This window comes from Pan paniscus, chromosome 19 (assembly GCF_029289425.2).
Source record: "Pan paniscus chromosome 19, NHGRI_mPanPan1-v2.0_pri, whole genome shotgun sequence".
In the NCBI taxonomy this organism is placed as follows: Eukaryota; Metazoa; Chordata; class Mammalia; order Primates; family Hominidae; genus Pan; species Pan paniscus.
The window spans coordinates 72,593,884-72,618,420 of record NC_073268.2 but is presented as its reverse complement, the minus strand read 5'-3'; the positions used below and the strand labels follow the sequence as shown (position 1 = coordinate 72,618,420).

General features: G+C 39.1%; 1 protein-coding gene across 2 annotated transcripts in view; it reads right to left on the bottom strand.

Annotated features, from left to right (window-relative positions):
• The window catches only part of ANKFN1 (ankyrin repeat and fibronectin type III domain containing 1), a 359,995-nt gene that overhangs the window by 69,840 nt on the left and 265,618 nt on the right, over positions 1–24,537 (bottom strand). For both annotated transcript variants that reach the window (XM_003817411.4, XM_063598775.1), the window contains 2 exons: positions 6,682–6,779; positions 4,170–4,260 (listed from right to left, as the gene is read on the bottom strand). In XM_003817411.4, coding sequence (XP_003817459.3) covers positions 4,170–4,260; positions 6,682–6,779 — 189 coding nt within the window. The remainder of the gene's footprint in view (positions 1–4,169; positions 4,261–6,681; positions 6,780–24,537) is intronic.

Below are 24,537 nucleotides of genomic sequence, written 5' to 3'. Positions count from 1 at the left end.
GGCCTGGTTAATTTTTGTAGCTTAAGTAGAGACAGGGTTTCACCATGCTGGCCAGGCTGGTCTCGAACTTCTGGCCTCAAGTGATCCACCTGCCTTGGCTTCCCAAAGTGCTAGGACTACAGGCATGAGCCACTGTGGGCCTGGCCTATAAAGTGAGGTTTTTGTTTTTGTTTTTGTTTTGAGACGGAGTCTCGTTCTGTTGCCTAGGCTGGAGTGCAGTGGTGCGATCTTAGCTCACTGCAACCTCCGCCTCCTGAGTTCAAGCAATTCTCCTGCCTCAGCCTCCCTAGTAGCTGGGGATCACAGGCGTGTGCCACCACACCTGGCTAATTTTTGTATTTTTAGTAGAGACAGGGTTTCACCATGTTGGCCAGACTGGTCTTGCACTCTTACCTCAGGTGATCCACCCGCCTTGGCCTCCCAAAGTACTGGGATTACAGAGTTTTTAAGTCTCTTTTTAGTTTGTCTGAGGTTTAAGAAAACAAAGCACCATCTGGGGCACAGAGCAGACTCGTTAAATGTTGGTGAGGCATTGTGAATAGAAGCACGATGATGTTCAGGTAGGATAAGATAGGAAAGGATTTTTACTGGAAAGTTCAAAAATGTTTGAGGAAATAAACACTCGGTATCCTTTAGATCATTTTTAGCACCCCCAGAATTGGGGCACAGTGAGAATAAACGTTGCTGTCATAGATTCCCAAAGGCCATTAGGAGTTTATTCTCTTAGTTGGATGGATGCATCTGAAGTGCTCATGATAAGATAAGCAAGGTTGTGTGTTTGAGTAAGACTCCTAGGTGGCTGAATTACTATGCGTCCCTGAACATGCCAAAGGAGTGTGAACATTACTATGCGTCCCTGAACATTCTAAGGAGTGTGACTGCTGCCCTCAATGTGAGGAGAGCTGAAATAGGCCTGTCTCTTTCAGCCCTATTACATCAGAGGCGAGCTCCATCTGATGACTTTATGATACATTAGAAAATTGCTAATGCTAAATTGCAGCCCAAGTGAGCACTGGACATAATGCCAAGGTTTTTGGAAAGAATGAGTTCTTCTCATAGATGTTTGGAAGTTTCTGACGACTACATAAAATAGGAGACTTTAGGGATGAGGGAGAAAATTGAAAATATATTAAGAAATCAGGAACCTGACAGGAATAAACTTAGCATGGTAGGAAAAGAGCAGATTGTGTCACATAATACAGCTCACTGTTCTGGTAATGAGACACTTCAACTGTGACACAATGCTGAGCTTACATTCACTGGCGATATCGGGATTTTCCTGATCGTAACTCAGACAAGCCTGTCTGGGTCCTTTTCTCTTACTATGTACCATACCATATAACATAAGTCTATAAAAACACATTAAGGCCTTTTGTAAAAATATTTTTAAAAAAAGTTTTATAGCTTACTGGAACATATTACCAAATTTCCAATTACCCTGTCATGTTAGAATACATTGTCCCCTAGTAAATATCTGAATACCGATATATGTTACATCACAATGTCATACTCTGTTTCTAAATAGGAGTGTTTTTATATTGTTCCTTCCAAGCGATAGGGCATGTCTGCAACACCTATAACCACGTTAGGATTTCAGTTCTTTGCCAGTTATCCCTACTAATCAAACATACTATTTTAGAAAGTGGTTGCTATTTGATATGTTAATTACCAGTTAATAAGTGATTCCTCCCAGTCCTGAACAACTAACTATTCTGGTCATTCTGGAGATGGCACCTCAAATGGGCTGTGACAGATAGTGTCTGAATGGAACGTGCAGCTTATGGAACCTGAACCTCTGATCTTTATCAGCAAATGCATCTATATGCAGATCAGAACTTGCATTTGGAGTGGGGTTCCCCAGACACTTCCTCACTTTCAGGTCAACTGAGACTAGCATTTTTGTGCATTTTCTGTCCCTCCCATAATATACACACACTACTGCCCATCCCCAACATGAGATTGGTTCCTTTTATCTTAATCTTAGAATTCTGTTTGTGTTTCTGGCAAATCTTTGGTAAAAAGACAACTAGAAATAAAAACATGCCTAGTCCAAATAAATCTAGAATAATGAAGTCATCAAATGCCAGGAGAGTCAAGGACCTTAGGGATCTCAGGCATCGGTGGTCCAAGGCCCTGTCTGACCTGGTGTAGTTATCTGAATCTGCCAGAGATGGTAGTCAGGCACAGATGGCTGGCTCTTAGTCTGCCTGATAGCAGGGCACTAGTTACTGTAGCATCGGAGACATGCCAGATGACCAATTCAGGCTAGAATCCTGGTTCAGCCATGTACCAGTGTTGTGACTTTCGGAAAGGCAACATCTCTGAACCCCAGTTCAGATGCTGGGCTCTGTATATATGTGCCTCTATGTTTATAGTTCCCTCATCAGTAAAGTGAACCCAATAATAAAAATCACCTCAAGAGGTACCTTACGAAGATTAAATTAGTTAATCCATGTGAGGTACTTAGATTAATGCCCTCCATATAAAGAGTCTGATAAAGGTTATCTCCAATGCTGATAGAGATGCAGATGATAGTGACAATGATGCCTAGTTACAAGACAGAAACAATGATGAAAGATTGCCACAAGGATTAAGAGATACTGAATGTGAAAGCCCTTTACATACTGCCTGATTCATGGCTGGTCTTGAGTAAATGGTTATTATAAAAAAATATACAGACATATTTAAAAAAACTAAAAGAGACCATAATCTCATAACCCAAATGTCCACTGATAAATTTGGAGAGTTATGAAGACACATGGACAGACTCTATCTAATTATGTACAAACCTACAGTTGAATGTTAGGTGAAAAAAAATCCCACATTTTGCATTTCTTTTTACATAAAACATAAAACTTACACTGTAGAAGTTTTTTTCCACACAATGTTTTTTAAAAAGACCATGTTTAGTGATTGTGTTTTATTTGTAGTTACTGATATAAAGATAGATATATCATACTTTAATACTAAATTAATACTGGATATTTGTTCTCCCTACCACACATGACGCTTCATTTTATGAGTGCATTGCTACACATCGTCGTACAGGCTGGTTTGTTCGCATTTCTTTCTACTTAGGGTAGAGTCCTAGACGTAGAATTATGGAGTAAAAAGAAACAGATTTTCTTAAGGCAGTTGGTATAACATAGCAAATTGTGTTCCATAAAGGATGTTAGCAGTTTTTACTCTCACAAGGAACATATGATATCACTTTTAACTCTCACATTAATGAAGTGTTTTTAAAAAATGAAAATACAATTCAGAGTACTGGGCTCATTACATAGAAAAATCTATGGTATGATATGTCTGGAGATATTTATTCTGGTTAATTAAATTTTCTAGTTAATAGAGAATGCCCAAACATACCTGGCATAGATAATTAATTTTCAAATAATCGGAAGGCCTTTGCTGGGTTTCTCAGCCACCACTACAAATGCTATAGATTATGTTTGTGGGTTTGTAGCAGAATGCTGTTAGTAAGAAAGCTTTTTTTCTGACAGAGTGTCAGATCAGTAAGATTTGTCAGATTTCATTTTCTTATCAGGTCGATGTGGACGTGTGCACTGAGGGTGAGGAAGGGAAGAGGAGAGCTACAATGGACTGTATGTACTCTGGGCCGCCACTCCCACCATGGCATCTGATCCATCCCCACAAAAGCCCTATGAAAGGGTGTGGTTGGACCCGTTCTAAAGACATGGAATTGAGTCTCAGAGACTTGGTTTTTGTTTTTTTCTTTAGAGGCAGGGTCTCAGTCTGTCACCCAGGCTGGAGTGCAGTGATGCGATCTTAACTCACTATAGCCTCGAACTCTCTGACTCCTAGGCTCAAGAGATCTTCCTGCCTCAGCCTCCCCAGTAACTGGGACTACAGGCATGAGCCACCATGCCTGACTGTTAAACAACTTTTGAAGGCCACACAGATGATAAGAGGCATAATGGGTATCAAATTCAGCCTTTCTGTTTCCAAATTCCCTCTCCTTTTACTCCACTGAGCTGCTTCCCCAGGAGCATTTCTGCAGGGGAATCATTCATTATGTGGCCCAGATGCTGCCCTGAGAAGGTCTTATTGGTTGCAAGCAGTGGGGGAAGGGAATGGCAATGGCACCCTGAGGATGGAGTTGCAGTTGGAGTCTGTTACCATGCTGGAGAGAGTTCACAGCCACCACCTACTAGAAGGAGAGGCACATGCCGGTGTCGTGGTCTGAGCAGGTCCCCATCCTTTCATATTGTAAGCCGAGACTTGAACAAAATACTGTTGGCCCTGCAAAGTATTGAAATGATGCATCAGGCATTTTATTTAATCATTTTTACCCTAGACTCTATGGGTATAGAATTTAATAACTATGTGTGATTAACTCCTTCATCCCTTTGGAACTCTGTTGCCCATGCAACAGAGTTCATGGGCAACAGAACTATAGCCCATCTATAGCATTCTGGTTTTTCTTGATTGTTATGTTTATATGTCACAGCAACCATATTTGAAGTTCCCTCTTAGTTTCTATGCACTTTCTTCTTTTCAAAATTTAAGAATCATAATGACTTTTCCTGAGCCCCCTGAAACTATATATAAATTTTTAAAAGTCACATAGTTCTACAAAATTTACAAAAAATAGCAATTCCCACTCTCACATCATTCTCCTTATTTTCCCCTTCCTATAGGTAATAGCTATCACTTCTTTTAGTGATCAACTTGCTTTAGAAAATGAATAAGTTATAATAAATATCTTTTCAGAGTAGTGCATTAAATAACTGCCTTGCTCTTTTTGTGTCTGCATACATTTCACTGTGAGCAAATATTCGGTATCATGTATTTAACCAGTCCCTGACTGGTGGACATTTAGATGGTTCCCACATTTTGTGCTACAATAAATATGCTGCAATAAACATCCTTCATTCAGCTGCATACACATTTAAAAAAATTAACTCTTTGATGTGACTTCAATTTTAAAGCCATTGTTAAAACAATGGCTTATATTCTTTGATGGTCTTTTGTGATGTTAAGAATTAAGGAATTGTTTTTGTTTGCTGATAATGTTTTAAAATCTTTTGTATAGTTTTTATATTTTGCTTGAATTTTTATATTTTACATTTTGCTTTTATATTTTTTTCCAGTGAACCCAAAGGGCATTTGAGAAGCCAGCATTTGATGAAACATTGCTTGTAAAAATTGTAAAATGATGTTTGAAGTTAAAAAAAAAAAAAGCACATCTTTGTAGAGACTTTTCTAGGGATCATAAAATATTGACCTTACTATGTTAGGAAATCAATGTTTTAATGTTGAAAATGGGTTTCTATGACCCTCAAAGTTATAGAGATTGTGTAAAGTATAAATCTACTCCTAGGCTTTTATATGATTACAATAGTGTCTGCATTTCTTTCATTAGATGGTCAAGTGGAAAAACTTAATCCCTATGGAAATTAGTTCAGATATTAGAGAAACTCTTTATGGAGAGTTTTCCATTTTTATCACCATATCACTTTTTCTTTTAAGCAATGAAAATTCCCTAGGGTTCCTTCTGGCCCTCTTCCATCTTGTGAGCCATAGGGTTGGAATCAGACTTCTACTGATAGCATCTCTGGGGGCCACCCACTCAGGGGTTTGTTTGCTCTGGTAATCCACAGTTCTGGCCCCTGGTATAGATATGCGATTAGGACTAAACGTCAGGATTCCGTGGTGATTACCCAAGCATCAAAAATTCCATTAGAATAAGCAGGTTTAAACTTGAAGAAATGCAACCTGATGCATTTTTTTTTTTAAGGCTGGGCTTTAGGATTATACTTTGTAGGTAACATTTTAATCAACCAACCTTTAAGAAAACAACAACAATAATAACAAAATTATCCCTCTACTTCCCTCATCTGAAGGTCCTAAGATATTAAATATTTGAATTGGACTAAAAAAGGTTTGATTTAATTTTACTTTTAAAATATTTTGAGAAAAAAGAATTTTATCTTTTGCATTTTAATTGCTTGAGGAAATACAGGGTTTGCTCCAGTTTGAACTGATTTACAAGGTGTTTTTATTTTTTTGCATTTCATATGCTCATATATTCATAATTCTAAATAATTAACTTTTGAGTTTATATTAGTTAAACAAATAAGCAGTTTGTTCCAGTTTTTCACTCACAGTTTAAATTAGTTTAGGTTACTGAGAAACATAGCTCCACCATATATAGTTTCTTTTTTGTGAAAACATATTTAGACAGACTTTGTTTTTTTTTTTTAATCAAGGGAAAAGGATTTCTCTCAGGAAATTATGTGACTGCAATTGATGACTGATCTCAACCGAGGCTGAGGCTGTGGGCATGAGGGTGAGATGAAGCTGTTATTTTTACCATCAGACAGGGAGTCAAAATTGCATCTCTCAGAGCCTTTGATCCACTCCCTGCTTCCCCCCAAAAGATTAGACTGTGATCTAGAAAGCAGCAGCTTTCAAGGTTTGCATGAGGCCAGTCTTTTTCTGATCTCCTTAGAACACGACAGTTTACAAAGTGATTCATGCTGTCTGCTTACTCCTTTGTGAAATTCAGATTCTAGATACCAGACATATCATGCTTAATGAGTGGCAGTTGTTGCCAGAGGACTGGGCGTTGGCTGTTGCTTTCAGAACAGGCATTTGCTACTGATATCCCAGCACAAACATCAGCAATAGGGAAATGAAAAGTCTACTGGGGACATTTACCATTGTAAGTCCTGTGATTGGGCATCTCAGAGTCTGCAGATTATCCATGATGATTTCTCCAGCCAAAGGAGAAAAGTCTTTGGACATACTCCATTCCACTGGAGGGAGTAGGGGGGCAGGGAGAGAGAGAAAGAGGGAGAATAAAATTCAGTCACACATCAAGAAGTACCATAGAAACTCTAGCATACAATCCCTCTCAGAAAGGGTTAAGTGCACCCTCCTTTCTTTATATTGGTGTATCAGACAACGTTCCTTGAGATGTTAATTTAGTTTCCAAGTTCACATTTTTTTAAAAGAAGAGCAGAAAAGAATAATAGCAACTTATCAGTTTTTTTGAGCCTTGGTAAATATAATGTATATTGTAGTACATGCACATTTATGTGATGTTCTTAATGTCGATGTAAGTTATATTAAATATATTGCTCATGAGGCCATTGCCATATAAACACATTGTGTGTGTGTGCATTTGTGTGTGTATGTGTATGTGTATATGAATATACACACACATACTCAGGCACATTACATGTAACAGCTTGTTCTATATAGTAGATAACTTATTTACTGCATTTGAGAACCAAAGGATCCACTAGGACATTACCTTCTATTTGCTCTCCAAGTCTGACATCTGCTTCGCCATATTCTACTGAAAATCCTCTCTTAAGGTCTGAGTGAGATTTTCATTCCAAATAAAGAAGCCTCCTTTCATTATCTCCACATCATTTGACACCTTCTCTTTCTGAAAACATTCTCTTCCCCTAATGCCTTGTATACTGCTCCCTTCTCCTTCTCTCCTTCTTCTCCTTCTCTCCTTCTTCTCCTTGATAACTTCTTCCAAGCCTTTTCATTGGAAAAGGGGTTTTTGGCTAAGGTGTTTAATGTTCTTCTCCTTTGACATCCCCAAGGTGAATGTTTATTCCTAGTTAAGTCATGCAAATTCTAACACCCCATTTTACTGTGATATCATATGCTTTCATCACATTTTCTATCAGTTGACAAAGCCATGGTCAGGAAAGATAAATTGTGCATCATCAGTAAAAAGTATCTTAAGTAATTGCTTATACCTGGTGGGATTTAAGGCAAGCATAAATGAAGCAGGGACTTAAATCCCATGGGAAGCAAGGCCTCTGTTTCTAAACTTTGTGATAAGCAATAGATCTTAAGATTTAAATGACATTCTCTAGGACACTTTAATATTTCAAAATCAAAGCATCTCCAAAGCCTGCTGTGCCCTTCGAGTCACACACTTCCTTTGCTCTGGATGATCCTGCATTCTCTCCTCTTCTTCAGAATGTTCCTGGGCATCTCGCTTGCTTTCCTCACACTCTTGAAACTGCTCTCCTAAAATTCTTGTGCTTTGATCATCAGCAACAGCCTCCCTTTGGGAAATCTTGCCATGTTTGGCCTTCCTTACTTTGTGCAACCATTCCCCCCCCGGTTTTGGTTGCACTTGCCTTTCTACTTCTCTTTTGCATTAACTGCCTCTTTCTAGACTCTTCCTGGTTTTGCCCCTTCTCCTTCTCCCTTTGATGTGATGTTCCTTGGGAGTTTGATGTTTGGCTCTCTTTTCACTCCACATGTTTGCCTTTGGTATTGACTTTATCCACTTTTTATGGCTCTAACTATGAGTCTTAAAACTGTGATTCTATGTCCAGCCTCTCCCTTGAGCTCGAACTTCCTTCTGTTAATCTCTACTTGAGTGCCTCCCATTCCGAGTGGTGGCATGCTCCTACTGTCCCAGCTACTCAGGAGGCTGAGGTGGGAGGATTGCTTAAGCCCGGGGGTTCAAGATTGCAGTGAGTTGTGATTGTACCACTGCACTCATCCTGGGCCACAGAGTGTGATCCTGTCTCAAGAAAAAGAATCCTTTTACTATACTCTGAATTATAGTTGAAAAATGAAGATTGAATGATTTTATTCCTCCACCTAGTATCTTGTCATAGTGTCCAGTTGCTTTGAAATAAAATGAAATCTTAGGAAGGCATTCAAGGACCTTCTTATCTGGTCCCAATCATATATTACTCTTCTAAATTCCTGCCATTTTTCAGAAGAAAATCTTTGTTCTGTAAGTCTCTGTTACCTGATTATTTTGTGCATTTTCTGCTTCTGTGTCTTTTCCCCATCTTCCAACCTCTGCTTGGTGAAACTCTACCAATCATTTAGGACCTAGCAAAGTCATCTCTAAATTCATCAGGAATAATTAATCAAATACACCAGTTTTTCTGCTCCCTAAGTCCCTTATTTCTGTAAAAACGAGATTTATTATAACGTATTATGTTTTACGCTATGTATCTCTTTCTCTTGAGCATGAGAAACTTGAGAACAGGAAAAGTGTCATTCATTTTTTTCCTTTCTAGTGTGGGTCTGTGCTTGGTGTATCGAAGGTGCTTATTAAATACTTACAAATCAAATGCATATATATGTATACACACACACACACACACACACACACACACACACACACACACACCTAGAGTAGATTAGTTTTTCCAACACAAAAATATTTTTCTTTCATGTGAATCTTCTCCTTTTCTAGTTTCTTGCCCCTTGAAACTCTCAGGCATGTTATATCATCTAGTTAGAATCAAATGATTAAGATTATATATTAACTCAAATCGGGTCTATACCTCCTTACAAATATGTATTCTAAAACACATATATATGTTTATATATATGTATATGTATTACATGTATGTTTCCATTTTTCAAAATGTTTTATTCCACTTACGAGCTACTAACTCTTGAAGAAGCCAAGTCTCTGAAAGTCAAATTGGGGAAGGTTTGTAATCAGAGAATAATGTTACACCTAATTTAGCTATAGAAGAAAAACGGTATGCTTGAGTAAGTTATTACAAACAGAACAAAACAAAAATGAGTAGCAAATTTGCAAAGAAATTTAGGAAGAGCAAATAATATAGGAAAATTCTGGAAACAAAAATATCTTTGGTTGCCATTGAAACAGACATGATTAATTGCTGTGGTGGAGCTCTAAGCTGAAGGTTGAAAATCAAGGGCTGTGACTCCAGACTAAGAACTCAAGACAACTTGCCAAAAGAAGAGCAAGGGATTAGTGGGAATAATACCAGATTATTTGGCAAATGATTAATGAAAAGTTTTTCAGAGATACGATCTTTAGAATTTCTAAAGAAACCTTAATTTATTTTTGAAATTGTTCAAGTTTTACTGAAACATGTTTTACAAAGCAAGTTTCAGGTGGAAAAGAGTGTCAGGCTTCTTGCAGAACAAAACATAAACAGAAGCCGGTTGTAAGAAGATGTGGTTCTGTTTTGGGAATTAATAGAGGGTTTTAAACAGTTAAGTCTAATTAGATTTTATAACATATCTGAGTTTCAAAAGGGAAGAGGCTAGAGAAAAAGAAGATTCACATCAAAGGCAAACAATTCTCCATGTTAGAATGGCCAATCTATTCTGGGGCAACCAACGGTCTTTTTCCCTCTGTGTATTTCCTTGGGTTGGTGGACTCCTTTTGGCATGAAGCCACAGAAAGAAGAAAGGAATTTCTGGGCATTTAAAGAATGAAGAGGGAAACAGAGTGAGCAGGAGTCACTTTGAGAGTGACTGGGAATTCTTTTTTTTTTTTTTTTTTGAGATGGAGTTTCGCTCTTGTTGCCTAGGCTGGAGTGCAGTGGCACGATCTCAGCTCACTGCAACCTCCAACCTCCGCCTCCCGGGTACAAGTGATTCTCCTGTCTCAGCCTCCCAAGTAGCTCGGATTACGGGCATGCACCACCACACCCGGCTAATTTTTTTGTATTTAGTAGAGACGGGGTTTCCTCATGTTAGTCAGGCTGGTCGTGAACTTGAACTCCTGATCTCAGGTGATCAGCCCGTCTCAGCCTCCCAAAATGTTGGGATTATAGGCATGAGCCATCGTGCCCGGCCGCAACTGGGAATTCTAAGAAGGTTAACTCAGAATGTTCTCTTTGGAAAGTTGTATGTAGGTAGTTTACAGACTTACCATTAAAACCCTGAGAAAATCACATATAAGCCGGTTCTAAAACTATACAAAACTTGTAATGTTTAAGATAAAGATGAGAGAAACTGTTTCTACTTAGGTCTGAGAAGGAAAAGCAGGGCTTAATTTCACAATGGCTCATAGCAGTTGAAAATTAGCAAGAAAGGTACTCGACAAAACCTAGATATTAGTATTTCCTAAAATTTGGCTCTGGCTCACACTGTGATTCCTTGTATTTATATCAAGTAACTATGACTATTTTAAATGGGATTCCTTGTTATTTAACAAAACTTTTATTTTTATCTAGGTTTCAGATATGTAGAGTCATTTGGGCAGGGAAGTTCTACCTGAACACCGCCATTATCTGATGGCAGCTATGTAAATCACAGGCTGGAAGATTAAAATGAAAAAGAGCCCCTGAAGCCTGGCCCTGCCACCCTGAGGTCTATAATGTAATGGGAAATGTCAAGGAATCAGTTACAAGACTAGAAAATTCACAACTCAGAAGAGTTTGGGTACCCAAGCAGAGAACATAGTATAAAGTTTAGGTAAATTTCAAGGCTTATGATGTGGATTAGATAATCCACCCTGTTTTAGCTGAAAACACTCAAATTGCAGGCCAGCTTTTGGAGAGGTGAAACTATGCTAATGTAAAGGCATAAAGATAAAACAGTGCAGCAATGCCTAATTAATTTTTATTCAATTGATCAAAAAAAAAAAACCTCATAAAACTTGCTGTTGTGCAGATTCTCCCTAAAATCTCAAATGCCTCAAAGCCTAGAGTTGTTTTATCCTGTTCACACATCGGGAGGAATATACTGTAAAAGTTACGTTCCTTCGTCTTAACCAAACATCACCCAAATCCTCCACTTAGCCTTATCAGCCACTTGCCCTTAGACCCAGCCATTGCTTGTGCTGTTTTCTCCTGTGGTATGGCCTCCTCATCCTCAAAAACTTCTATCCTTTTATTCAAACAGTCCTGGTTCAAAGTCCTTTCCTTTTTCTAGTTTTCTCTGGCTTCCCAAGGGAATCATCCTTGCCAATTTTCCCTTAGCAATTTTAATATGTCTCACACATTGTACTTGCTTTATTGTTTTATGTTTTTCAATGATCCATCTCCTCTGTAGTCTATAAGCTCCTTAGGGCAAGGACCATGTCTGATTAACATCACTTTCCAAAGCACCTATCACAGCACCTAGCAGAGTGTACGTGGCTCAGTAAATGTTTGGTGAATACTTGATTCTTGACTTTGGAATGCTTGAAGTCTACGGTAGACAGGAATTTCATGCTGGTACAGACAGCATAAGACAACTGTGTCAGAACGGAGGGAAAAAAGTCAAAAGGAGAATGGCAGTTACTTGTACTGCTCAGTTAGTGGTTGAAATGGAGATTAATAACTGGCCTTCAGATTCCAAGCATCCTGGACTCTTCACTTGTCCATACTGCCTCTCAGAAACCAAAAAAACTAAAAGTGTATTTCCTATTCCCTATCAGCTCTTCGATGGAACCAAAACAGCATTCTTACTGGCCACATTCACCCTGGCGCCTTAGCTAATGAACGGAATTTGGCTAGACTGCCCAACCCAGCACCAGAGCATTATGAAATCTTCCCCCGATCCATCTAATTGTGCAGTTTCTAACCTTTCAGGCCAACCATAGCACAAGAAGAAGAGAGAGAGAGAGAAGGACATGCCGAGAAACCCAGACCAAGATCAAATACAGTTATTTCTAGAGATGAGAAGATGTGTCTTGCTGCAGCATGAACCCGCTCAACACTTGTGGGTTTTAAATTAGGAACTGACGTGAAAACTCTGGATCTGGGAATTCTTTTTAGCTCTGGCAAAATATGAGGTTGGAGCTGCTTGCATTTTTTATTTTAAATTCCCTTGGTAGTCTTAGGAACAGGGGCATGCATTACTTTCAAACAAGAATCTTTATTGTTTGCATAGCACACAGTCATCCAGTTAATTAGAAAAACATTTTTTTCCCAAATTAAATTTCCCTAGAAAAACAATGATTTAAATTAAGGGCAAAAGCCTTTTTCATCTTCTTCTTCTTCTTTTTTTTTTTTTTTTTGACACTAGAAAAGCCTTCTTGCATCCACTACTTCTAGAAGATTAAAAGCAAAGTTGGAATCAGAAAGCTAGATTCACTTATTTATTGGCAGGTTCTGCCATCCACAAAAATAATATGTGCTTCTCTACATATATCGTGTACTCTCCTAGTTTTGCTTATCATATGATAGAGCTACACACAGATACAGGTAGGGAGCAGAGGTGTCTAAATTTTCAGGATTTTGAAAAATTCATAAGCACTACAAGTAACCACAAAAAGTCTCCTCCGTAGTCTGAACCATTTGCTTATTAATTGCTCTCCTAATAGTTATTATATTATGGCTCTTACCTAAATTTTTTTTTTGTTTAGATGGAGTCCTGCTCTGTCGCCCAGGATGGAGTATAGTGGCACAATCTTGGCTCACTGCAACCTCTGCCTCCCGGGTTCAAGCAATTCTCCTGCCTCAGCAGAGAAATTTGCTGACCACTGGCTGAGACTTAAAAAAGTGATGGAGAAAATGTTAATAATGCAGACTAAATATTTCTGTGACTGTTACAGTTTTTTTTTTTATTTCCATAGGTTATTGGGTAACAGGTGGTATTTGGTTACATGAGTAAGTTTTTCAGTGGTGATTTGTGAGATTTTGGTGCACCCATCACTCGGGCAGTATACACTGCACCCTATTTGTGGTCTTTTATCCCTCACCCCCTTCCCACCCTTTCCCCTTGAGTCTCAAAGTCCATCGTGTCATTCTTATGCCTTTGTATCCTCATAGTTTTAGCTTCCACTTATGAGTGAGAACAAACGATGTTTGGTTTTTCCATTTCTGAGTACTTCACTTAGAATAATAGTCTCCAATCTCATCCAGGTTGCTGCAAATGCCATTAATTCATTCTTTTTTATGGCTGAGTAGTATTCCATCATATATATACATATATATATGTATGTATGTATATCTCACAGTTTCTTTTCTTTTTCTTTTAAATAGCACAAAAAATTGAGGAAATATTCTATTACTCAAAAACTATTATTTAATTCAACAAAGAAGCTGCTTATGTCATTGATGAATAAGTTCTAAAACAGGTCTTTGTTGCTTTTTGTTTTACTTCCTTCAAGTAAATAAAAATAGCAACCAACATTTACATGGAAACTGCACCATTCCATTAATTGCAGCCATCATTTGGCTGCAGATTCAAAAGTTCAACAAAAATAAAAGCATGTTGATAGAATCAACGGGTGATAAAGAATCTACAATAAAGAGTATTGTGTGTTTTATTATTATTTGTGAATTGTGTGCTACACATTCTATCAGTAAAATTTACAATAGACTTATATACATATATATGTCTGTGTGATTATATGCATATGTATATAATTATATGCACATATAATCTATATATATAGATTTTTCCTCTCCAGGGTATCAGTTGTTAAGCATTTACCATCATATCACTGTATAAATGCTAGATGATTGCTCAAGCAGACTTTGGAAGGTGGATGTATCATGATCAGCAGGTATAATGACTGTCTGAGGGGTGTAGACTTCTTGGGCATAATTTAGGTAACATCCTGACATCAGGAGTCAAGAATGAGGTACTCAAATCCCTTTAGGACACAGGAGTGGCACAGTGAGGGAATCTGGGGCAGAAGGTCAGTTACCAAGCAGTCACCACCTGGGAGGTCTGTGCAGTGGCCAGGCTCCAGGTCCTGGGCAGTACAAGAGTCCAGGTTCCCTGCATTAGCTCTTGTCTAAGCCAGGGCTGGCCCAGAAACTCGTGAAGGACACAGCCTGCAGGGTGGGCATCTGTGGACCTGACTGAGCAACCAGGGCAGCAGTCATGGGCTGACAAACTAAATGCTGTTCTTATGGATGGCAGGCCATACCAGGGCACTACTCCCGATAGCATAAAAGATTACGCCTGAACAAGCCTAACCATGCTTCATTATTATTACATTTTATTACTATGTGTAGTAATATTTTATTATACATTATTACAATATTTTATTTCATGTTATCTGGACCTTGTGAATAAGCACTTTTAGGACACTGAACTAAAAGTAGGCACATCACTAACTCAGACAAACTCTTCTACTTTCTCTTCTTCCTTGAAACCCTGCCATATCCTTGAGTAAGATGTCCAGATAGATCGTCACTTGTTTAGACTAGTTTTTTAGGAGAAACTGTCCTGATAATTTTTGTTCATGAAAAAAGCATGTAACTGAACAATAGCAAGAACTCTTTTAAAACCCAGTGACAATTGGAAATCAGCAGGCTTGGGCTGCTAACCCCACCACACCTCCCTTGAAAAGAGGCAGCCTCTGACAGCGCTTCCACAGGGCAAGAGCTCTCCTGGAGATGTTTCCTGGGATTCTGACATTTTTGTTTTGTTTTGTTTTCAGCAGAGTGATACCCATGTTGCTTGCACAGAGAGAGCTCCAGCAAGCTATTTTACATTCCTAAAGGAACAGAGCAAGGAGAGCACAGGATTAGCTGTCTGATTTATACACACAAAGACCAAGATACGTAGTCAGTTTACATTCACAGCTTTCTGAGTCCTGTTGGGCATTCCTGAAATTAAAATCACTAGCCACGGGGGCAAAAGCAAAAACAGTTCAACTTTCTTGCCAGATGCTGAGCCTTCATTTAGAAAGGGGCACTCTGGCTTTTCTTTTATTCACTTACCTCATCCATTGAAAAGATCCCATTTTCCTCCTTATAATTTTAAGCAATGAATTAAACTCCTTGAGGACAGGATCAATGCCAGATTGATCTTTGGACACCCACTTTCTCTTGTAGAAGTACAGAATCGGGGCTCAGATTGAGTGGGTTTGACTTATGTGTGGACATAGATATGGGGAGGACAATCTTCATAGTTCCATTTTGCTCCCTGGGAGCCACAAAATAGGGATACCTTTGCTGAGCATTTAAGCTAATTTCTGAGCCTTAGTTCATATTATTCCCTGCATTTACCCTGTGCCCAGGGAGGAGAAACCATTTAATGAAAATCCACCAGCTTCTTTTACAGAAAATGTCATCATTATTTCTCATAATAAATAATTTTAACATTTATCCTCACAATTCCTGAAAGATGGGCTAGGTCAGTAATTTAGTAATTCTATCCATTTAACAAGTGGCATAACTGGGAATTAAAGCTAGGTCTGCTTCGACCCAAAACTCCCCTATCATTTCTGGAAGTTCTTGATCCTTCCCCTGGCCTACAAGGTCTGGATGGTCTGGGCCTTCTCCATCTGCTAGTTTTGGTTCTATCATGCTTACTTGTTTTCTTTCTGTCTCTGGTTTTTAGATCCTGAAACATGCCAGACTCCTTCCTGTCTCAGGAAACTCACGCATACTGTTCATTTTGCTGCAAATGCTCTTTCTTCCGACCTCCGACTTCTATTTCGTTATTTATTTCTTCCTTTTCCTTCAGCCATCAATGTAAATGTCAGTTCTACATGGAACCCTTCTCTGATCCCCAAGACAACATTGGGTCCTGGTATATGCTCTCAGAGCACCAAATACTGTTCCTTTGTAGCACAGTAATTATTGATTTGTGCAATTATCTCTTTAATTCTGATAAGCTCCATGAGGACAGTGACTATGTCAACTTTATATGGCACTATAGTCCTCAGCAGCTAGCATATGCCATAGCATGCAGAAGATCAATAAATACTTTTGGAATTGATGTTAGTTTTTTTAGAAGTTGCCATTAAATATTTTCCTTTACATTTTCAAGGTTTACAATATGATGTTGTGATATTCATATACATAGTGAAATGATTACACAGTCAAGCCAATTAACATATTCATCTCTCACATAGTTACCTTTGTGTGTGTGTGTGTGTGTGTGTGTGTGTGGTAAAAGCATCAAAATCTACTCTCTTAGCAAATTTTTTAGTAGACAATGCATTATTACTAACTGAAGTCTACCTAACTATAACTTTTTACCGTTTGACTTACATCTCCCCATTTTCCCTCTCCCCATCCGACTGCCCCGGTTACTGCTATTCTACCCTCTTTTTCTGTTTGTGACCTTTTTTAAAAAATTAAAGATTCCACATATAGGAGAAGTCATGCACTATTTTTTCTGCATCTGGCTTATTTCACTTAGCATGATGCCCTCCAGGTTCATCTGTATCACAAGTATGACATTAGATTATTGATCAGCTAGGTTGCAGGGTTATGGAGAGGCAAATGACATGATCTCTGACCTCAAGGAGCTTACGGTTTAATATCATGGTCCATTTCTTACAGATGAAAACAGGAGGACCAATATTTTCCAACATCACAATGACTCTCCCTTCTCTTCTTGTCAAAAACCTACTCAAGTGAAAGACTCATGGTCCATCAACTTCAGGTCATTCTCTCTGGTCCTCCAGAATAATTTCAACTGTCATTCTTTCTGGCATTTATATACTCTACTTCATATTATAATGATTTACGTGCATGCATTTTCAACTCTACCAGCACAACATATTTCAAATTGGCCTCCTATTAATTTTTTAAACTCCATTGCTATAATTACCCTCATCCAAGCCACTATTGTTTCACATCCATACTCCTGCAACAGTTTTATAGCTGAGCTAGTCTCTCTGCCTTTATTCATACCCCCACCAATCCAATGACACCGGAACAATCTTTTCAAAGCATAAATCCTATCATAATACTTTCTTACATAGAAACCTTGTACTGGTTCTCTAATGCACCTGGAATAAAATATAGACTCCTCAACATAGTCTACAACAGGCAAACTGAGATCTGTAGGCCAAATCCAGCCTGCTGCCTGTCTCTGTATAGCCTGTGAGCTAAAAGTGGTTTTTATGTTGAAGAAAAAGCAAAATAAGTGAAAATTATATGAAATTTAAATTCAACTCATTGGCTTATGTATTGTCTCAATGGAAGGATTTAATAGTTGGCATAGAGACCATATAACCTGCAAAGCCTAAAATATTTACTATCTGATCCTTTACAGGAAAAGTTTGCTAAGCTCTGGCCTACAAGGCATCATGATCTGGGTCTTGCTTGTTTCTTTGAAAGCCCCCCTTCTACCATTCTATCCATTTTGCTTCATCTGCCCTTTCAGTTTCTCAAACTTAGTAAGTGATTTCTACCAGGCCCATTTATGCCTCTCCCCTAACACACTATATTATTTTATTTTTTTCACTTATCACTATCTGAAGTTGTTTTCTTTCTTTACTTACTTGTTAACTTAAGAAAATGTGAGATCCATGGGCTCATCTGTTTTTACCCCACTGTATACAAGAGGATCTGCCCATGGTAGGCATTTAAAAAAATTGTGTTAAAGGAATATCTTATCTTCCCTGGAACTTCTTCAGTGCAGACTCTGCACCTAACTCAATTTTGCATCCCTCACAGTGGCCAACATCTGTAGAGTAATAGTTCCAAAAATAGCTATTGAATGAATAAAATGAGAGTCACTTCTCTCTCCTTCTGGGACAAAATGAAAAAAAAAAAAGCACTTGTTGTCAGCTGGGTCCCAAGAAACCATAATGTGTGCAGCATCTTTTTCACCTCATCTACAGTCTACTGGTTGAGAGCACATTTTAAGAAGGGGCCATGGGCCGGTGCAGTGGCTCATGCCTGTAATCCCAGCACTCTGGGAGGCTGAGGCGGGTGGATCACCTAAGGTCAGGAGTTCAAGACCAGCCTGACCAATATGGTGAAACCGCATCTCTACTAAAAATACAAAAATTAGCCAGGCATGGTGGCAGGCACCTGTAGTCTCAGCTGCTCGGCAGGCTGAGGCATGAGAATCGTTTGAACCCGGGAGGCAGAGGTTGCAGTGAGCCAAGATTGTGCCACTGCACTCCAGCCTAGGTGAAAGAATGAGACACACCATCTCAAAAAAAAAAAAAAAAAAGAAAAAAAGCTCCAATTATTTGAAAAATAATCAACTTTTAAGATATAGCATATAATTAATGTCACAAAAGGTGAACAGTAAAAAAAAAATCCTGAAACAATAAAAAGTGCAATGGTTTATTGGAACTAACACTTAGTAATCTTTGGAGGATGCTGGGAGACCATCTATTAATATTTACTGGAGCCTTGTGCTTTAGTTATAAATATGTCTTTCTTTTTTTTTTTTTTTTTTTTGAGATGGAGTTTCACTCTTGTTGCCCAGGCTGGAGTGCAGTGGTGCGATCTCAGCTCACTGCAACCTCTGCCTCCCGGGTTCAAGCAATTCTCATGCCTTAGCCTCCTGAGTAGCTGGGATTACAGGTGCCTGCCACCAAGCCTGGCTAATTTTTTGTATTTTTAGTAGAGATGGGGTTTCATCATGTTGGCCAGGCTGGTCTTGAACTCTTGATCTCAGGTGATCCACCTGCTTTGGCCTTCCAAAGTGCTAGGATTACAGGCTTGAGCCACTGCACCCGGCCATAAATACTTCATTTAATCCTCCTAACACTCCTATGTGGTAGGTAATGTTCTCTTCATTTTATAGATGAGGAAACTGAGACTCAAAACTTTTAAATAACTAGCTCAGATCCACACAGCCTATCAATGCAGAAGCTGGATTCAAACTCCTGTCTCTCTTATCTGCCTCCCAAATCCATATGGGGAGAAAGTAATAAATGGATTAATAGCCATTTTGAGGTCTCTTTGGCTAGAGAAAGCTCCACTATGTAAAGCTCAGATAGTCTGTGAGATATTGGACTTTCGCTGACTGAACTTAAGGCAGGGACTCCTGGTTGGCGCCTCTGTCCCCTTTCCCCAAGGGCCAGAGTTGTCTCTAATACTGTGATTTCCTTGTTATGCATTTCAAGAAGGAGAGAGGGTTGGGGGCAGTGACCACCAAGCAGAACAAGGGGTTGTACTGAGTCTATGAGTCTCATGAAGGTGTTCTGTATGTTCATATCAGCTACATGTGGCAATGGTGGCCAAGATAAGTACTGAGTAAAAAAAAAATAAACAGCAATGTAAACAGTCACAGAAGACTCGTGTACATTGCTGGCCCATAATTGGAGCCTGGTTCGTGTTATGGAGTCTTACTGGTGCCAAGTGTTTCTCCTCCTCCCCCTCTAAGAGCCTACTCTGAGCACTCCCAGTTCTGGATAAGGTTCATATCTTTTAGTCACCTGTTTCTCTCTCTTCTGACTACAGACATGTAAGCTAAGGTGAGAGACAGGATGGAAGACTTGGGGACAAAGCAACTCCGAAGTAGCAGCGGGTCCTCAGGACCCAAAGGAATTTGTGGGGAATTAAAGATAAATAAAAAAGAAAAAACCAGACCTTCTTGGGAGGCCAGCCCCAGTCTTCTTCCCTCTGTGTCTCACTAAAAAGAATGTGCTATTTTGGGCTTTTTTCTTCTGTATTTGTTTTCACATTCTCCTGTAAATTACTCAACAAGGTGCCTTACTGATCCTGAAAAATTCAATCTTCAGATTTTTCCCATCAAGTCAAGAAGCTTCCACAGCTTCCCAGGGAAACAAAGAGTCTTGTTCTCCATTCCCAGGCTCAGCTTCTGCTTCTGTGATGATCAGACTGGCTGATGTTGAGACATAAATCTCCATAAGGTCACATGGGAGTTCTTTTTTGGGGGATTCTCAAGTAGGCTTCAGCAGATCAAAGAAAACCCTTTATGTTATAAGCAAGATATATGTATTATTTTTTTCAGATCCCTGTGAAAGGTTAAACATCTCAACATACATTGCATATCCTAGCAAGGGGTATTTGAAGGACCTAGTTACTTTTCTTGGGAAAGTGCTGTAGTTATCTCTATTTTGTGTGTTGCCTTTAGTTTCTCCATATCTGCTTGTATGTAATATCTCTAAATTTTCAACTTCACACAACACAGTTAAAACAGTAGCTTTGACCTAAAATGCATAATGTTGAGTATTTTCCAGCTCATCTGCTTAACTGGTAGATGGACTCATGCATGCCTTTTACTTTGGTCCATGACAGCAGCTGGCACATAGTAGGTATCCAATAAAGGTGTCTTAGATGAATGAATGCAGTTGTTCAATTAGTAAAGACTGTCACATTGACAGTTGAACAGGAAGAACAAGACTGCTATTTGGAAATATTCAAAAGAGGTCACTGACTGTGGGGAGGAGAATGTGGTTGAAAGAAAGGAACTCTTCAGATTTTGAAAAGTTTTATGTATTCTAAAGTAACCAAGGTGGGACAGGAAGGTCATTGACCAGGATTAAATCTTGGGAGTAAGGTACTTGGCCCATATACAGGAAAGAGAATTATGTGGACTTATTGGAGGGAAATATACATAATAGCTTCCAAATAAACATAATTGAATTTTTTGAATTTTGTATCTTTTGGTCAAATACTCAATACCAAGATAATTGCTGGTACATTCAGGATAAGAAATCAAATCCAACTTTAAATATAGTGTGCTGATTGGCTGACTGATTCATCAGACTCTAACTGACACCCTTCTAGGGACAAGGAAATGTCCTGGGGATGTAAATATGAACAAAGCTCAAATCTTATCCTACAGACAGTAACAGTACAATGGTGGGGAGCGAGACGGTCAAGTCAATTTAAGATTATAATACAATCTGATGAGAGTAATGATAGAGGCAGGCTCAGATTAGGGTCACCCTAAACAGTCTGGCAGGGAGTGGTTAGGGATAACTTGCTAGACAGGCTGGCTCCTGGCAGACTTCTAAAGGATGTATAGGAAAGAGTGGCTAAAGGCATTCCAGGCAGAGGTTGCTGTGTGTGCAAAGGCACGGAGTCATGGTGTGGTTGGGGAATTGCAAGGCAATTACAAGGAACAGGAGAAGAGATGAGGTGAGATGGGAGTGTGACTTTAGAAATAAGATGGGACAGGAGACAGGAGCTCAGGTTATGCTAAGAAGTATCAACATTATTTGAAAGCATTTTGGAGCTCTTGAAAGATCAGCCATTATGTGATCAGATTTGCATTTTAGGAAAATTTCTCTTGTATTTTGTAGGAGGAAAATTGGAGAGAGTCAATGCTGTAGTTAAAGAGACCAGAAAGACATTGGTGCAATGATCTATGTCAGATGTGGTACCAGTTAAATTGTGGACATTATCTCCACCTTTGTGAGGGGGAGGAAATTTCCTGACTTCCTGTTACCCACCAAAACCACCTTTTCCTATTCATTGAGGCATCTGTGAGCCAAATTTCTATGTAAACCCAAGTATTTGGCATCACAGCATCACAAGCTCTCATAGGAATGCTGAATACTGGAGTTCAGCTACTTTTTTTTTTTTTTTAACTAAGAGCTGTTAGCAACAGTGTATACTTAAAAATTTCCAAATCAAATATCGTGGTCATATCAAAAACCATGCTCTCTCTCCAGGTGTATGTAACGGGTCTCAGCTTTACTCAAAGTTCAATTGCAAACAGTAATAAAAACACTGGCATCTCATTGCTCATTTAATATTTATGTAGCTGTCACCATCTCAATTCTACACATTTGAAACCTCAGAGTTGGTTGGAGTTGAGGTGAGCTGAAATCCCCTTTGACAGTAGGTTTTTTTGGGGATGCTTTCATCCTTAAATAACTTTCAAAACAACACTCAGATAGTGGCAAGAGATCAAAGAAATGCTCTGTTACCACAGGGGCTGCTGAAACTGTTATTTCCCCAAGAAGAGTTTCCCCTTTGCAGAGAATAAAGTAGATCAGCCTTATTAGGGATTGGAGCAAATACTCCAACAGGCAAAAGCAGACCCAAGCCCAGCCAGATGTACATTCATACTGTTTCTTCTGCAAGGAATCCAAGAGAGAGATATGGGGGATGAAGCAACCAAGGAAAGGCAGACTGGGGCTAATTGTCTACTTCTCATTACAAGAGTAACACCTTGCAGTTCCATAACATTTTTACTTTGTGACACCTTCTTCCACATTTTTCTCCTTTGATTTTCACAACAACCATGTTATGTATTTTTCTCATTTTAGAGGTGAAGTTAAGGCTTTGCCAGACTGAGAGCACACACTGTGAATGAATGCGAGGGCCAGAATTCGAACCCAGGTCTGTCTGGGTTCAAAATCCAGTGCCTCTTTCTCACACAGTTTAATGAAACTTCAGAATGTACTCAAAAGTGAGGAAAACAGCAGTTTAGAGAAGGAATCATGGAGGTACACAGGTTTGTAAGTTTTCATTTTGAGTAAGTCTGAGGGATGGTGGAGTTCTACAGATCAGTACAGGTCCATGATGAAGGGTAGAGCTTTATGTCTTTAAGGGTGTCACCCCTTAGTGCACCCAACTGCTACCCTGTGGGACTCTGGAAAAATCTGTAGCATCTATATTTAGAAGGACTGTAACACCAGTTCCTTAAAGTGTAAAACTCTGAGACTAAATTCTCCTTTTATTTAGGTTCTCCACCTTCAATAATAGCAATTACTACATTTTAATGACACTCTCCAGTTTAAAAACATCTTTATGTACTCAGGTTTCTACATATAAAGCCAATACATTCCTGAGCATCATTAAGATTGGTGGGTGACAGGGATGTAAACATAAATAAGAATTTATCTTTGCCCTAGAATTATCACAGCCCAGCACGCAGATGGATAAAGATACAGATAATTACAATAAAAATGTGATGCTCCCTATAACAGGCACATGAGCAAATTGTTGCTGAAGTGCCAATGACCAACTAAGTTGGGGCAGGGAGGAAGATGGGATAAGGGAAGGTAATATTTGGTCTGGGTTTTGAAGATTGAGTAGGATTTCACTCAATCTTGGGGCATTCCAGGGAGAGAGATTGAGAGCTGAAAAATTTGGGCATAATCATGTGAAAAAATGGATGTACTGCAGAAGAGAAAGAAGAGGAAGGCAAGACGTAGGGGCTGAGGGATGGGTTGATATGTGGAAGGCCTTGTACGCAATGCTGAAGGTTTATGAGCAAGGGAATGAGGTGATCACTTCCTGGTTTAGTTTGGTGACCAGTGTTGGTGTAAGGAGGGTCATTGGAGACATTTAAATCTTACAAGCTCTGCTGTTCTTACTCATATTTCAAATCAGCGAGCTGCTTCTCATACTGTTTCAAGGACTTTGCCCACTGCTAGCTAGTAGGAGTAGGAATCGCCACAACTTAGCTATACAACCTCTGACTTCAATTCCTATTGACCCAACGTGTCTGTGTGATGCGTGGCTCCAGCCTACTTGCTTTCTGTAGAGCCTTTGGTCTGTAATATTTGGGGTGATCTGCTCAGCTCATTCACTATCAACACTGAACAAATAACCTAGATTTCCCTTGAAGGATTGCCCTACATGAGAATAGTGACATATCTACACTTTTTTTAAACTTCAATTTAGTTACTAAAAGGAATCTCCTCAGAATAATGGCTGGATGGTGTTGACAAAAGTTTGAGTCACATCATCTGACTGCAGTTGTGTTGACAGCAGTCCCTGGAGAACTCTGCTGCAGGGACCAATGGTTGCTTTCACCCTCCTAGGGCAGCACCAGGACTTTGGGGACCCAAACAACTACAGTTACAGACCAAGCACGTGGTCTAGCAAAAGCTAGAGTCCAGCAGAGTTAAAAAGAGTTATGCAGCTTTGGCCATCTTCTTTATGAAACAGATTCCTTCATTTTTTTTTTAGTGGAAAATGCTAAAAAATTTTTAGCATTGGGTCAAGGGTGAAATCAAGAATTTCGGGGCATTGTAATGGTCACCACAATAATTTATTTCAAGTTATTTTGAATGGTAAGGGTTTATCAAACGTTCATCATCCTCATCTGAAGGCTTAAAATAAAAAAAAAGTAATGAGGATCTTGCGCTTCAAGGTTCTGAATTTCAAAAAGCATTTGCCAGCATTGGATACTGAATATTTATCTAAAAATTGTAGTAGCATATTCAGAGAAGTAGTTGAA